General features: G+C 56.6%; 1 protein-coding gene across 24 annotated transcripts in view; it reads left to right on the forward strand.

Annotated features, from left to right (window-relative positions):
• NFASC (neurofascin) overlaps nucleotides 1–15,061 on the forward strand; it is a 179,283-nt gene that overhangs the window by 135,310 nt on the left and 28,912 nt on the right. For 17 of the 24 annotated variants that reach the window (XR_012375769.1, XM_073884408.1, XM_073884410.1 and 14 more), the window contains 11 exons: nucleotides 403–550; nucleotides 1,809–1,933; nucleotides 2,651–2,695; nucleotides 3,942–4,043; nucleotides 4,346–4,543; nucleotides 5,369–5,439; nucleotides 6,728–6,950; nucleotides 8,913–9,028; nucleotides 10,686–10,890; nucleotides 12,113–12,235; nucleotides 13,259–13,432. Coding sequence is in view for 23 of the 24 variants with exons in the window: in XM_073884408.1 (XP_073740509.1) it covers nucleotides 403–550; nucleotides 1,809–1,933; nucleotides 2,651–2,695; nucleotides 3,942–4,043; nucleotides 4,346–4,543; nucleotides 5,369–5,439; nucleotides 6,728–6,950; nucleotides 8,913–9,028; nucleotides 10,686–10,890; nucleotides 12,113–12,235; nucleotides 13,259–13,432 (1,530 nt within the window). In the remaining variant the exon portion in view is untranslated. The remainder of the gene's footprint in view (nucleotides 1–402; nucleotides 551–1,808; nucleotides 1,934–2,650; nucleotides 2,696–3,941; nucleotides 4,044–4,345; nucleotides 4,544–5,368; nucleotides 5,440–6,727; nucleotides 6,951–8,912; nucleotides 9,029–10,685; nucleotides 10,891–12,112; nucleotides 12,236–13,258; nucleotides 13,433–15,061) is intronic. The other 7 variants (XM_073884406.1, XM_073884422.1, XM_073884423.1 and 4 more) reach the window with 3 other exon arrangements.

The raw sequence follows: 15,061 nt of genomic DNA on the forward strand, positions 1-15,061 counted from the left end.
CTCAAGGTGATTCCTGCGTGCCATTCCCTTTGAAAATGCTCCGCTAGTGGGGCCCTCCCCTTGGGCCTCCATTTCCTCACAGGGCTTCCAGCTAGCCTGGGTGCTGGGAGCACAAGGTCCTCTTGAGCCCAGTCCACGTGGGATTAGAAAGGGAAGTCTGGGACCCCACCCACACCCCACTACCAGCCCAGGAAGGACATCATAGATTCCCAAGCCAGAGAGAAAGGACTTGGGGATTGTTTCCTCCTTGGAATCGCCCACACCCGCCCCGCCACCATTCATATAACTGAACGTTACTTCTGCCACCTTCCGTGGCCCGTCTAATGTGCGTCGTGCCATGTGGCCACGTCGGGTGGTGGGCAGAGGCCATGCCAGTGATGAGCTCCCTCGGCTTCTCCACAGACCCTACCAGGATCTACCGGATGCCTGAGGACCAGGTGGCCAAAAGGGGCACCACAGTGCAGCTGGAGTGTCGGGTGAAGCACGACCCCTCCCTGAAGCTCACAGTCTCCTGGCTGAAGGACGACGAGCCTCTCTACATTGGAAACAGGTTTCCGCTCCTTCCTTCTCTCTTCCGGGTGCGAGTCTGGGCCCGTTTTCTTCCCCCTTGTCCTCGGTGACACACTGAAGGAACCCGGGGACCGGGAGCCTGCATCACGCGTGTCCCCCAGGAACTGCTGCGGAGGTGGCGGCGGCACCCAGCGGCTCCCCCACCCTGCGTGCTCTCTGCCTCTCTCCTTCTCTTCTTCTCCCTCTCCTCTTTTTCCCACTCCTTTCTCTCTTCCCTCACTTCTCTCCCCTCTCCCCTCACCCCTTTTCCTCCTCCCTTCCTCTTCTGCTGCGGGGTCCCCTTGGCGGGTCCCCTTGGCAGGTCCCCTTGGCGCTCCGGCCTCAGCCCCACATGCAGTGCCCCTGTTCTCCAGCAGAGGGCAGGGCCGATCCAAGCTGCCGGCCACCAGGGTGTTAGTGGGGCATCTCAGCTGAGGCACCTGGGACGCTTTTACTAGACCACACCGGCCTCCTTTGTCCAGATTTAAGTGATGTGGGGGGAGGGGAGGCACCTATCGTGTCTAAAAGTCCCGACAGGTGTCTCTAATGTGCAGTCAGTGATGGGGAGGGCTGGTCCGAGCCTTTCCCTCTGCAGGGCTCTTGGTCGTAGCCCCTCACATCTCGGGGGCTGGTGGTGCAGGGCCCTGAGGTTGGCATAAGGAACAGCTGTTTGCATGCTCATCTGGCTTTTCCAGGGGTGCACCCTGCAGGCAGGCGCAGGCATCCTTGCACTCAGTGGGTACCCACAGCTTTCGCAGCCCACCGTGCTCTGTGGTGCTCACCTCCCTCCACAGGAGACAGTTCAAAGGAGCCCAGGACATCTGGCCTGAGCCTGGGTGCGCAGACTGGCCTGGGCTGAAGGGGGAGCTGGAAGCGGGGGAAGAGGAGGGACACCAGCCTGCCTTTCGGGCGGTGGACCTCACTGTGCCTTGATTTGGGAGGGGGGCACAGCATAAGAAAGGCACGGAGGATAGACACTAGGGAGTTTGAGGACAGTGAACAGAGTCAGAGCCGCTTCTGCTTCACCCACTTGCCTTTTCCCCTCCGTCAAGCACCACAGTGCTCCAGGTAACGGTGAAGACCATGACTCTCTCAAAGCACTGGGAGGGAGACCCGTGGCCCCTGCTAGGGGCTGTGGCTGCCCTCTCGCTCGCCATCCCCACTCCAGGGAGAAAGCAGGCAGTGCCCAGGGCACCCCCCCACCCCCCCGCTGTCGGCCCGCTCGCCCTCCTCCCAACCCCTCCCTGGTGCCCTTGCAGGATGAAGAAGGAAGACGACTCCCTGACCATCTTCGGTGTGGCCGAGCGGGACCAGGGCAGTTACACCTGCATTGCCAGCACTGAGCTGGACCAGGACCTGGCCAAGGCCCACCTTACTGTGTTAGGTAACTGCCGCTGCTCACGCGTGCTCTGACCTCCCCCCACCCCACCCCTCCCCGAAACTTGCCCAAATCCTCAACGGATGGGTGAGCGAGAGAGGGAAGGTGGACGGGGGTTCTTCTTGTGATCATTTTGACCTCTGTACCAGTTAAAAGAATCCATTGTTGAAGCAAGACTGCATTTTGAGTTTGTCCCGCCAGCACCCTCGGCTAGCCTCCCTCTCCGTGCCACCCCGCTCCTGTTTCCTGATGGGCTTTTATAGGGCGCTCTGCTCTGAGCAAACTGATTCTGTCATGTCCTGCCCATGTCTAAGCCAGACTGTAAATACTGAGCCATCCCAACGCCAGGGGAGGACAGTCTTGCCCATCCAGGGACGCACACCCCCTGCCGTGCCCTCCTCACCTCTGTCCTCTCTCTGGGCATCCTGTTGCCATTACCGTTGGTACACTCCATCTCTCCGGTGGCAGCAGCGCACGGTCACTGGGGATGGCGGTCCCAGGCACACAGTGGCATTGGGATGGGGAGGAGACAAGTCCCCCCCTCCACCCCGCCAGCCGTGGAGGAAGCACAGGGGGTTTCTCCATGGAAGCAAAGGTGAAGCTGTGCCCAGTACACCTCTGCTCGGGGCAGCTGTTCAACCCTCAGCCACCTACTCCCATCCTTCTAGAACACCTGTAACCCTGGATAACTTGTTAACCCGGATAACCCGTCTTACCTTGCAGCTGATCAGGCCACTCCAACTAACCGTTTGGCTGCCCTGCCCAAAGGTAATTCATACTAATCACAGGACCCCTGCCAAAGCCCTCTCTAGGTGGCTGGGGGGTGGGGTCTGAGGACGAACGTGCTGCAGGACAAGACGTACCGTGTGGAGGCCACTCGCTGCCAAATCTGATTCCTTTCAAGGGTCGGGCCCCTCACCTCGCAGCCCTGCCACAGCCCCACTCGGGCTTCCTGCGCCCTTCATAGGCTGGGCTCGGAAGTCCTTGGAAGCCGATCCATCCCATCCCTTACTTCTGGCTGCACTCACCACTTCCTTGTGGGGGCCTGTTCTCTCTCCCCAGCTTTGGCCTCAGAAATATGGAGGTCCAGTCGGGAAAGCCCAATCACCTCAGATTACCTGTAGGCCCGTCTTGTTTGCAGCCTCCCCGAGTCTGCTGCTGCACACCCCTTCACAGTCTGCATTCACACGCGTGCACACGTACACAAATGTGGGTTCACACGACCTACCTTCCAGATCCTCCCAGTAGCCAGCCAGAGTACCAAAATAACTGGTTCAAGCAGCCGGGATGGGGAGACATCCCACGTACCCCACTAGGCAGAGGTGAGGTGGCCTTATCCCCAGGCCAGGATGGCCCTTACACCCACTGAGGAAGTCCAGTGAGACTGGAGCCCCCGAAGGTGCTGCCCCAGCCCTGTGTGGACGCTTGCTGCGGCTCCTCTATCCTGCTGTCCATCACTGAAACTCAGTCCCTATGTTCTCCCTGGCCTGGTCCTCTGCCTCTATCCCTCCCATGCTCCTAACTGGTCTGCCTTGCTCAGCTCCAAGCACGCCCCTGGGCTCCTGCCCCCTCGAAGCCTTGGCACATAGAGTAGAAGGCAATCATCCCGAGAAGATGAGACCAAATCCCGCACTTCCTCACCAGCCTCCCTACAGGTGGCAAGCATGGGTCTCATGAAAAGGGCAGTGTTTTCCAAATGCTCACCCCCTAAGAACAGCCACAGAAATGGGATGGGTTGGTCCTGGTTCTCTCTGTGCCCTACCTACATCCTTTCATGCTTTTCTGGGGGGGGGGGGGAATTTGAAGTCTCCTCTTTGTTCTTCCTCAGCTCCCTGAGGGAATGGGGTGGTCCCTGTGCTGACCCTGCCAGGCAGGCCAGGGCTGGTTCCTGCGGGTGCTGACCTCGGCCCGTCAGGGACCTGTCACAGGGCAGTGTCCAAGGCTGGGGCCAGCACAGGGACAGGCTGGCTCTAACTGGGGAGTCCCGCGTGGTGTCTTCTTCCTCTGCTCCCAGGACGGCCAGACCGACCCCGGGACCTGGAGCTCACGGACCTGGCCGAGAGGAGCGTGAGGCTGACCTGGATCCCAGGGGATGATAACAACAGCCCCATCACAGGTCAGCCAGGGGCCCTGCGCTCAGTCCAGAAAAGAGGGATGGATGGCAGCCTGGTTTGTGGTAGCAGCCGGAGGCCTTGCCCCGGTTTCTGGTCCGGCTCCCACCTCACCTGACGCGTGCCCCGGGTGATTTGCAGAGCACATGCAGGCCTTGGTTCCCCTCTCCATGTCCGGGGAGGACTTCTCCCTGTGCCTTTGTCCACCCAAGGGGGAGTGTAAAGACTAGCGGCAACCATGCGGGAGTACGCTGCAGAACTCCGCTACCTCAGCTCCCAAACAGCACTGTCTTCCCTGCCCACTCAGACTACGTCGTCCAGTTTGAAGAGGACCAGTTCCAGCCCGGGGTCTGGCATGACCATTCCAAGTTCCCGGGCAGTGTCAACTCCGCCGTCCTCCAGCTGTCCCCATATGTCAACTACCAGTTCCGGGTCATTGCCGTCAACGAGGTGGGCAGCAGCCATCCCAGCCTCCCCTCCGAGCGCTACCGGACCAGCGGGGCGCGTGAGTACCCGAGGGCTGACGGCCAGCGTGCTGAAGCCAGGTGCCCCAAGGCCCCACTGAGTTCCCCCAGTTCCTGGCCACGTGAGCGTGGGCGGGTCACTTAACCGCTCCAAGGCTGGGCTTCCTCAGCTGTAAGACAGGGAATGATAGCAACACCGCCTCCATCACGGGGCTGTCGGGAGGCTTGGGTGTGAAAATGCTGTTTGGGTACCTCCCGTGGTGCCTGGCGTGTTGTAAGCACCCAGCCAACGCTAACTGTGGTTATTATTACTAATAGCCTTAATAATTCTTGGTCATCTGCTTGAAAGGGAAGTGCTATGGCAAAGATTTGCAGTAGAAATATATAAGCTGGTGTTATGGCAGATTTCTTTTCCTATCACGCTTGGATAATGTGTAGATTTCCGAAAATATACCAGCCCATTGAGAGTGGAGCTGCTCCCCCAAAATGAATGCTGGGGATAAACCGGTCTGGTATTAAACTTATTGAGTGGATAATCCATGAAGGGGATAATTAACCCACATTGAGTTGGCTGTCAGGACCACCCAAAGTATGGAAAGCCTTATGATAAATGCTGTCTAGTGAGGGATTAAAATTCAAAAGAAATTAGCCCTGCTTGGTGGAGGGGGGAAAAGTTCCGTCTTAGGGAGGCACGTCCTCCTCATGAGAAAGCCAAAGAACGAGTTCGGTGGCCTAGGGGATAGTGTGCAGAGAGACGCTGAGGGAAGACAGCCACAGAAGGGGCTGGTCAGCTAGAAGGGAGGGGGGTTGCTCACTGTGCCCACAACACACATCGGGCTTGAACTTTGCGTCCCCTTGGGTTCCAGCCCCCGAGTCCAATCCCGCCGACGTGAAGGGAGAAGGCACCAGAAAGAACAACATGGAGATCACGTGGACGGTAAGGGTCCCTCCCAGCCCGCCTCTCAATGGGCCTGTTCTCTTGGCCTTGAGCACCTGGGAGTCCTTTTGCTCTTTACACCCCTGAGGCCCCAAGGCCACTCTCTGCACGGACATCCAGGGACAAAACAGGAGCATTGTCGAAGAGCAAGATTTCAGACAGGAGACGGGAGCAGAGATGACCGAGGAACATAGACAGCTAGTCTGGCAAAATCAGAGAGTACCAGCCAACGAAAATGGACTTCTCTAGGGGAAGGAGGGGTCTAAAAAAGATTTAGCCTAAACATTGGTGCCTAGTGTTGGTGTGTTCTGGGGTCCTCCCACTGGAGATGGTTGGGGGTAGAGAGGAGACCAGCACTCAAGCTGCTTTGAGGGCAGGCTTTCTTTTAGTCCAGGAATGAACGAGAGGATGTAAAAGCTTCTCTCTGGGCCAGGACTGAAAAAATTCCCATCTTCATCTGGGCTCACTGACTGTTTTCCAAACCAGAATTGGGATATGTGGTCTCAAAATGACTTTTTTTCTAAACCAATTCCAAGTCTGAGAGACGCACATTCAGCCATGGAAATACTAACATTTCTGTGCTGTCGCCATGAGTAACAGAGAAGCAGGGAGCTACAACGTGTGGGATCATGGCTGTCCCCATCTTTGTGAGGGCCCAGTCTCACAGCAGCCTGGGTAGCTGGGCTGAGCCCAGATCCAAGACACCAGGGCTCATCTTCAGGACCTTGCAAGGACCTGCTCCTGGTCTACAGCTCTGTAGAGGACGGCTTCGGGGACTAGGCCCTTAGGAAATGAAGACCAGAGCTGCACCCACCCTTAGCTGCTGGGCAGGACAGGACAAGTCACGCATGGATTCAGTAGAACCCAAGCCAGTTCTGGAATTTTGAGTCCATTGGCAGTAAGCATGCTGTGGCTAAACCAAAACTCATCCCTCTCCAACGTTAAAGAATATTCTATGATTTTCTTGTTTTGTTCTGCTTACCGATCAGTCACAGGAAAGTCCTGTTGAAAATAAATCTTTGGCTCCCTGTGCACTTACAAAGGTGGGTGGCTCTGGGAGTCAGAGTGACTAGGTCTCGGGTGAAGCCTTTGTCACAGAAAATCTACAGGCTGCTGAATTCATAAGACTCTGGGCTTCGGGGGACTCAGTGTGAGGGTGGCATGCTCTCCCAGTGCCGCAAGGGGGCCAGTGCTGGGCAGATCGGGGCAGGGTGCCTGGCACAGAAGGAGAGTGCAGGCTGTGGGTGGGTGTGGGCTCCACCCCTGCCCTCAATCTCTCCCTGCTCAGCCCATGAACGCCACCTCCGCCTTTGGCCCCAACCTGCGCTACATCGTCAAGTGGCGGCGGAGAGAAACTCGAGAGACATGGAACAACGTCACAGTATGGGGCTCCCGCTACGTGGTGGGGCAGACCCCTGTCTATGTGCCCTATGAGATCCGAGTCCAGGCCGAAAATGACTTTGGGAAGGGCCCTGAGCCAGACACTGTCATCGGTTACTCCGGGGAAGATTGTGAGTACCCTCCCCCGTCCCCGAGCAAGGATCCTCACAGCCGGGCTGCACAAAGCCAGCCTCACAGACCAGGAACCTCAGGGTGGGTCATGGGACTGCCAAGAACATCCTGGGAGGACAGCCGGTTCCCAGGAAAGAGAAATCCCCTATGGTGACCTCGGGCAAACAGGCCCCTGTTAATGTCAGGAGCCAAAATGTCATCACCCGAGCGCTAGTTAGCATTACTGAACAATCATCGCCTGGTCCAATACTCCCATTTTACGGGTGTGAAAACAGAGACCCTGCAAAGGAACACCCTTGCCAATATTACCCAATGCTTGAAAACAGAGGCCAGGCCTTCTAATCTACCTTAATGCCAAGCCTTGCTAGTGCCAAGACTTCAGGACTGTCCCTCCCAAAGAGCCATAATTAGACTCCTCCACAGGAAGCAGGGCCACAGGCCAGACTCCTCCTTGGCTCCCCAGGGGAGACCTGGAGAAATAGAGAAGAGCCCCAGACTGGAATGATCCAGACCAGCTACCTGCTGGCATCCCCGTGTTGCTCTTAACCCTTGGAATTGAGCACACAAAGAGAAGTTCTTTGGAGGCTAGCCTCGGTAAATCAACAAGATTCTGGGCACATATGTGGAAGTATCTGCCTGGCTTTTAAGATGGTGGCAGCCTCCCTCTTCCCAGCACATCGATCAGTAGGCTGCTGAGCAAAGCAGGAGGGTCAGTGGAGCTCCTCCCGGTCAGGGTGACCCAAGAAAAGATCATTTAGGCGGATGGGGTGACCAGAAGGCAAGGAGGAGGAGAGTCTTAGGGAGTTGCAAAGGCCAATGCCGGGGTTAAGAGTAGGGCCCGTGTTGTGCATGACAGACGGGAAGAAGTGAGGGGTGGGCCCCATGCACTGCTTTCCTGGAGGTGATTATGGATTGGACCCACTGGCAAATAAGTGGGTGGTATCAGCAGACTCTCTGCCCATCCTGCTGCTTGTCTTGTGGTGGCAAACACTTCCAGACAGGAGACTGGCAGGAACTACCAGCTGGTGAGTATGGAATGAGCAGTGTCTAGTCATGGACTTCGTGGACCCGCCCACAGTTTCCGTGGCGCCTGCCGTCTCCCCCGGGCCTGTGCTCTGCTGGATGCGAGGGGTGGGGCAGAGTTCTTCTGCAGCAGAGTGCAGAAAATGGGGGCGAGAATCCGTTCTGGGGGAGGGCGTGGGTCTCCCTCTTCAGGGAGTCAAGGATCGGAACCCACTCCTGAACGAGGTTAGGGCATCTTCAGCTTGTAGCTGACGTTTCCTGCAGGGTCCTAATGGGAAATGAGTGTCGCTCAAAGGGGACTATCTCTAATGTGAGGACAGAGTTCGAGGGAAAACAGCAAGGTATCAGAAATCACCCAGAGGCCTAACAACAGCAGGACCCCAGTGCAACCTTCCGAGCCTTGAAGGGGCAGCAGACGGGGGAGTTCCCACGACCAAGGGGTAGAACCTTGGGTAACAAAGTGCAATGCTGCCAACCTGCAGCCCCACAGAGAGGCGGCCAGGGACTAGGTACCCACCCTCCATCTCCTCCTGTTGACCTTACCTATTGAGCAAACCCATCCGTGGACCTGTGAACAGGGGGCCAGCCCACACAGTCCAGAGAGGGCAGCCTGCTGGGACACAGAGCAGGTGGAGAAGGGTAGCACATGGGGATGGAAGGGCAAACAGAGGCTACCCAGCTGGGAGGATAGCAAATAATTGCCCTCTAAACATGGAGGCCGATCCCTCCCACCCAGATGGCCGCCTTTTTGTCCGGCCCTTCCCCCATCCCCCCCAAGGGCCATCTCCTGGAACAGTCCTAGCCCCTGCCCTCATGGAGTACCCTGTGTCCAGAGTGGGGTGGAGGCACCAGCCAGCAGAGAATAAGTGTGAGGAGACCCTAGACTCCAGGGGCCAGCCCCGTTTGCTTAACTAGCTCTCTGTCCCAACACATTGCAGATCCCAGGGCTGCACCCACTGACGTTAAAATCCGAGTCCTGAACAGCACAGCCATCAGCCTTCAGTGGAACCGCGTCTACCCCGACACGGTGCAGGGCCAACTCAGAGAGTACCGAGTGAGGAAACCAGCTCTCAGCCCTGCCTAACCACCCAGCTTGCTAACCAGGGCAAGGGGGTAGCAGATGCGGGCCATAGGCTACTTGGAAGGGGTCCTAGGGATAGTTGTTGGATCCAGAGTAGATTCAAGAAGATGATGTCTAGTATTAGTTGTTCAAAAATACACCCAGGAAAAAAAATTATTTGTATATATCCAGGTGTGTTCTGCAGCAGATATGCTGAGAGATTCTACTCAGCAGAAAATCACACGGAGGGTGGTGGGTTTGGGTTGATGCTGTATATGGCATGTTATGCTCATAATACATGTGTGAGCAGACACACACATGGATCTTAGGAGCAGTGTTGAGGCACCACTGAGCTACACCCCTCCCCTCTCTTAATGGCCCCCACTGGGCTGCTTGCCTCACCCAGTCTGGTTTCATGAAACCTTCACTAACAGGCAGAGCCACCAAAAGGTGTAAACATCTTCCCGGTTGTCGCAGCCAACTCCGGATTACCTGGCATATGGATTATCGAGGCCCTTGGCTTCTCCTGGTCTCCCTGCCTGCAGGCAGTTTCTGCTCACGTATCTCTCCTCTTGGCAAGGGCGAGCTGAGGCAGGCAAGGGGGAGAGGAAACCAGGCCACTCTAGGCTCTCCCTTACACGTAGCTTCATCTAAAACTTGTCTGGGAAGTGACGGCAGCTGTAAGCATGGGATACTGCAGGTTCTGTGACTTAGAGGTCATTGAGAGTTGGCTGATGGACAATTGTGGGCAGAATGGAGGGGATCAGTCTCTTTGGGGATGGGAATTCAGTAGGTAGGGGAAGGAAGGCAAGAAGATGTATACACTTGAATGAGCTCTTCCCCAGCACTTGCACCCTTAACCTACTTGCCTGGAGATTTTTCTGGCTAAAGCTCCCACTGGGTCTGCTTCTTAAGGGGTCCCCTTCTTAAGTGTGGACTTCCGCCTTCCTTTGCTGTTGGAGGCCCAGGTGGCGCTGGTATGGCAGCCTGACCTGGGCCTTCTTACATATTGCTAACCGTACCTTGTGTCCCAAACTCTCTCGACTCTACCCCTAACACCACCACCTTCTGAAGGCCATCCCATCCAAGCTCTTGCCACCAGGCAGCCTGGTGTCCACTGACCTGGACATGTGTCTAGCCCATTCTAAAGGTCTTCAAACAATTTTAAAAGAAACCGTTTGACTTCAAAGGATTAAATCAACTCCCCTATTCAGACTTCTGAGGGTAACCTGCTCCTTTTCAACTCCTGCCTACTGCCGATCTAAACCATACTAATCCAACTCAAGGCGATGTAGCCTTTGAGCCCAGAAGAGAGCTTTCCATGCCTGGACCCTTGTTCCCCAGCTTGGAAATAAGTGTCCGCTCCATCAGTAACTTTGGCCAACTTGCCTATTTCCCAGAGAGCTCATGGGGCTCAGAAAATGATCGAACCCCAAGCCCCTGTTTCCTGTTTGACGTCAGTTGGTCCTCGCTAGGGGCTAATGAACAGGGCCTCTCGGGCCGCTCCCCCAGCCCTAGGCGGGGCTGCTGAGGGCATTCGGGACTTGGAGCCTGTGGCAAGCAAAGCGAAGACCAGTTACCACCACGGGCACTAACAACTAACCCAGCTCCGCCTGCCCGACCCCTCACCGGCCCCGCCTCTGTCCCGAAGGCCTACTACTGGAGGGAGAGCAGCTTGCTGAAGAACCTGTGGGTGTCTCAGAAGAGGCAGCAAGCCAGCTTCCCTGGTGACCGCCCCCGGGGCGTGGTGTCCCGCCTCTTCCCCTACAGTAACTACAAGCTGGAGATGGTTGTGGTCAATGGGAGAGGCGATGGGCCTCGCAGTGAAACCAAGGAGTTCACCACCCCGGAAGGAGGTAGGTCTGACCTGCAGCTCTTCGGGGTGGGGCAGGACAAGGGCAGCACAGCCAGGTGGGTCCAGAGCAGCCCCATCGGGCCTGGGCCCGACAGCACAAGGTGACCTCTGCGTGACCCCAAGGCGCTGAAGTCCTGCGAGCCGAGCAGCTCCTGCCATTCCCAGAGTGCCCCATCACCGGGGTGGCCTGTCCTGACAGGACGTTGTATCTCAAGAGAAGACCTGGGCCGCCTGCTGACAAAATTCCAGATGGGCTGGCAGACTGGCATTCTCCCTCCCCACCCCCCGCCAAGGGCACTGCGGGAGCCCGGGCCACCCCCACGTCTGGAGGCCGAAGCACGGTCACCCTGACCACCAGAAGCACCCGGCTTGTTCCCCAGCACCCAGGACCTTCATTCAGAATTCTCTCTGCACTGTGATCCAGAAGCTTCTGTTGGGACAGCTGGCCCGCGTGCGCGGCAGCCCTGCAGGGGGCGCCCTGCCTGCTGCTGGTTCCAGGTCCCCCTGGGCCTGGGAGGCAGACGCTTGTGAAGTTCACCACGTCCTCCTTTATCAGCCCGGCGTTGGCTTTGCCCTCTTCTGTTTCTCCTCCTTCCCTTCTTAACCGCTTTCCCCCCATTTTTCTTCTCTTCCTCCTTCTTTGTTCTTCCCTCCTGTTTTCTTTATTCCTATCTGTCCCGCTCCCTTGTTTTGCTTTTCGCCTCCAGCCTCTCCCCATCGCCCCCGCTCCTGGTGCTCTGTCCATGAGTCCCATCTTGGGCTTCTTTCTCCTCACCCCTGAACCCCGCATTCTCAGCCCGGAAGCCTGGGCCTGCTGCTGGGCCCCAGGGTGAGACTCCTCGTCTGAGGACTGGGAACCCCATCCTCTGTGCCCACAGCTCTGGTTGGTTCCCTGCTGGCTCGAAGGCATCTTTGCAGGGGCAGAGCCTAACGTGTGCTGAATCCACGGTAGTTGCTAAAGGCAAACCTGACTGATTTCTTCCCCCATTTAAACGGAGTCTGAGCCACGCTTGTCCTAAACAGGGTGAGGGGAACAGCATCCTGGATGGGGCAAAGGGCTCTGGCCCCCCCCTGTGGTTCTCCTGGATTCTGGCTTAGCAGCTGTCCAGCATGGGGCTTGCCCCGAGGTCACTGCCTTCATACTTGTGCTTTGTTTTTTTGTGTTTCCTCATCCTGCCTCCGCCCTCCCCTTCTTTTCCCCTGCCCTCTCCTCCTTCCCCAAGTACCCAGTGCCCCCAGGCGTTTCCGAGTCCGGCAGCCCAACCTGGAGACAATCAACCTGGAATGGGATCATCCAGAACACCCCAATGGGATCCTGATTGGATACACTCTCAAATACGTGGCCTGTACGTTCTTCCCTTCTTTCTCTTAATCCGGGATTCAGAAACCCCCTTCTCACCCTTTCACTAAGGAATCGAGGTAGAAAGCCTATGGGTGCAGAATGATGGAGGTGCCACGGAGAAAGTTCCCCAGAGGATTAGGGGAGGCAGGTGAGACCCAGCCCCCTGCTCGCCTGACACAGCTCCTTCTGCAGGGAGCTTCTGGTTGGTCCGTGAGACAAAGGGAACTTCTGGTCTAATGAGGGATTCAAGCCCGGCCCCTCGAGGATCTTAGAGTCTCCAACACATACAAGTGAGTCTAGGAAAGACAGTTGTGCACCTCATCCGATGGGGTAGACTACATGCAAGGGAATTCACACAACACTCAGGGACGCTAAATAAGGTGTCATTTATGGTAAGGCGGCTTGTATCTAGAAGGATTTGGTAGGGGACACCTCACTGAAAGAGCTTAGTGTCACCCTGCGAGGACATGCGTGTGGTTACATTTGAAAAGCCTCTAAAGTAGACGGTGCTGTACCTTGGTGGGGAGCTCAAAGGGCCAGGTGCTGTGTTGTTCACGATTTTAGCAGCCAACTGTGTCCTTATATGCCGTTCCGAGTGATCTCTGGACCTGACTGTCCCCCTTTGAGGTATCCTGAACAGGCCTTTTACAAAGGAGGCATTAATGATCAAAAGCTCTAGTGGTTTTGCCCTAGTTCTGTTTGAAAGGAAGAAAGGACCTCAAAACTTTTGTCCTTGTTGAAAAGGCCTGGGGATTATAAACTAAATCTTTCAGAATCAGCCACATAACTTTGCAGTGAGCTGGAGATAATGAGATCGGTGAAAAAGCCTTGACACTGGTGTGTCATTGCAGAGCTGGGAAGTTCTTGCCCAGGGCTCTGCCCTTGAACGCCAGTCTCCCATCCCCCCGGGTCACTAAGGCCCTGGGGCAGGCTCCACTGGAAGGCTTTCTCCTTCCAGCTGCAGATTATATAACCCATCATGGTCAATGCTGCTGAAGTTCAATTTCACTTACCTATCTCTCCCCAGTTAATGGAACCAAATTAGGAAAGCAGATAGTGGAAAACTTCTCTCCCAATCAGACCAAGTTCACGGTGCGAAGAGCAGACCCCGTGTCGCGCTACCGCTTTACCCTCAGTGCCAGGACGCAGGTGGGCTCTGGGGAAGCAGTCACAGAGGAGTCACCGGCACCCCCGAACGAAGGTAGGTGCATCACAGCAGCCTTGGGGGTGGAAGGTCCCGGCTAATTCCGATGCCTAGAGAAACACCCTGACCTGGCCTTCTGGCCAGACGGCCTTCTGGGATGGAGAGAAAATAAGGCTGCGGGTCCTCCAGCCCCCCAGTAGGATACAAGAGATCCCATCTCCTATGCTGAGAGGTAGGTGCTGACGATGTATCTGGAAAACTCAGATCTTCTTAGACGATTGCAGTCAGACCTGATCGCCACTTTGCCTTGACTTGCCCGGCTACCCAACATCTATCATCTGTCCTCCTGCGGGGCGGGGGGTTAGAAATAGAGCCTAAGTCCATAGTAGAGATGACATGAGGGAAAGCATGTGCGAGGTAAACGTGCTAATGAACTTCAGAGAATCGCGGCAGTGTTCGCCCATCAAGAGGGGCAGCAGGGTTACTAAGGGTGCCTGGGGAGGGCTCTGGGAGCTCCCTTCTCCCGAGGGCACATGGAGCCAAGGAGGGAGGGAAGCAGCCTTGATTGAGGCTACCTGCCAGTATCATGAGCAGAGCCGGATGTGTCATCCCTGCTTGCAGCCTGAGCTGGTGGGGTGTCAGGCTGTGGGGAGGGGGGGTGTTGGGAAACAGCCACTGGCCAAGCTAGCTTCCCCAAGAGCAAATGCACTCAGCTCTTGGCTCCTGGCATCTTCCCAGCCACGGAGCATCCCCACCGGCGTGCGCCTGCCCAAGAAGTCCACTAGGGGGGACTCCAGGCCCGTTTGTACCCGTGCTGGCGCCCAGAAGCTCCACGATACCAGGCTTTAGAAGCCTAGATATTGGCAGGCGCCCTACCGAAGGAGGGGACCCCTGCCTCTTCGGAGGTGCAGTGGTGTATTCAACGGCCATTTCCCGAGCACATGCAACATGAGGTGCTGGACACTGCGCCAAAAACCAAGGGATAAGGTCTAGAAGAGGAGACATCCACAAGAGTATCTCCTTGCTGTTCAACATGAGGAATGTTAGGTTTAGCTGAGGCAGGTGCAGTGGCTGGGCAGAGGCTGGGCGGAGGAGGGGTCCGTTCTGCAAGGGAAGAGGCAGTGTGACCTGGGATTCTAGAAGCAGATAACAGGTTACTCTGTGCGGTGCTTGTCCCAGAAGGCTGAGGTCCGACGGCCTGACTCTGGCCCAGATTGGACCTCCTGAGCACCTCCTCCCCACCCCAGGAGAGCTTCAGGGCTTCCTTCACTGGCGCTGCCAGTCATGCTGCCGGGGCTCCCAGCTCAGCTTCAGAGCTGCCCTGCCTCCCCTCCCCAGCCCTGCCTCCCCCAGCCCCCCAGGGCCGGCAGGCCGGTGCTGAGGCAGGCGGGAGCAGGGACAGGCAGAAACTAGAAAAAGGCTAACGGTCCTTCTCTGGTCTTGTAAACCAGGCGTGAGCCACTCAATAAGCTCCCCTCCTAGTGTGCTCATCAACCCGCCTGGGTGTTCGGGCAGTTTATTAGGGCTGGGGGACTTTGGGTAAGTGGCTGATAATATGCCTCTTACCAAAAGCCTGGCCAGACAGGGGATAGTGCGCTTTCTGATTCCTTAATTCTAGAAGGAGAGACATAGAGAGAGCCTCTTGCCCCTCCCCATCCTGAGCCCAACACAGAACATCAGATCAAC

This window comes from Callorhinus ursinus, unplaced genomic scaffold (genome assembly GCF_003265705.2).
Source record: "Callorhinus ursinus isolate GAN/ISIS: 27379988/994484 unplaced genomic scaffold, GSC_fseal_2.0 scaffold57, whole genome shotgun sequence".
In the NCBI taxonomy this organism is placed as follows: Eukaryota; Metazoa; Chordata; class Mammalia; order Carnivora; family Otariidae; genus Callorhinus; species Callorhinus ursinus.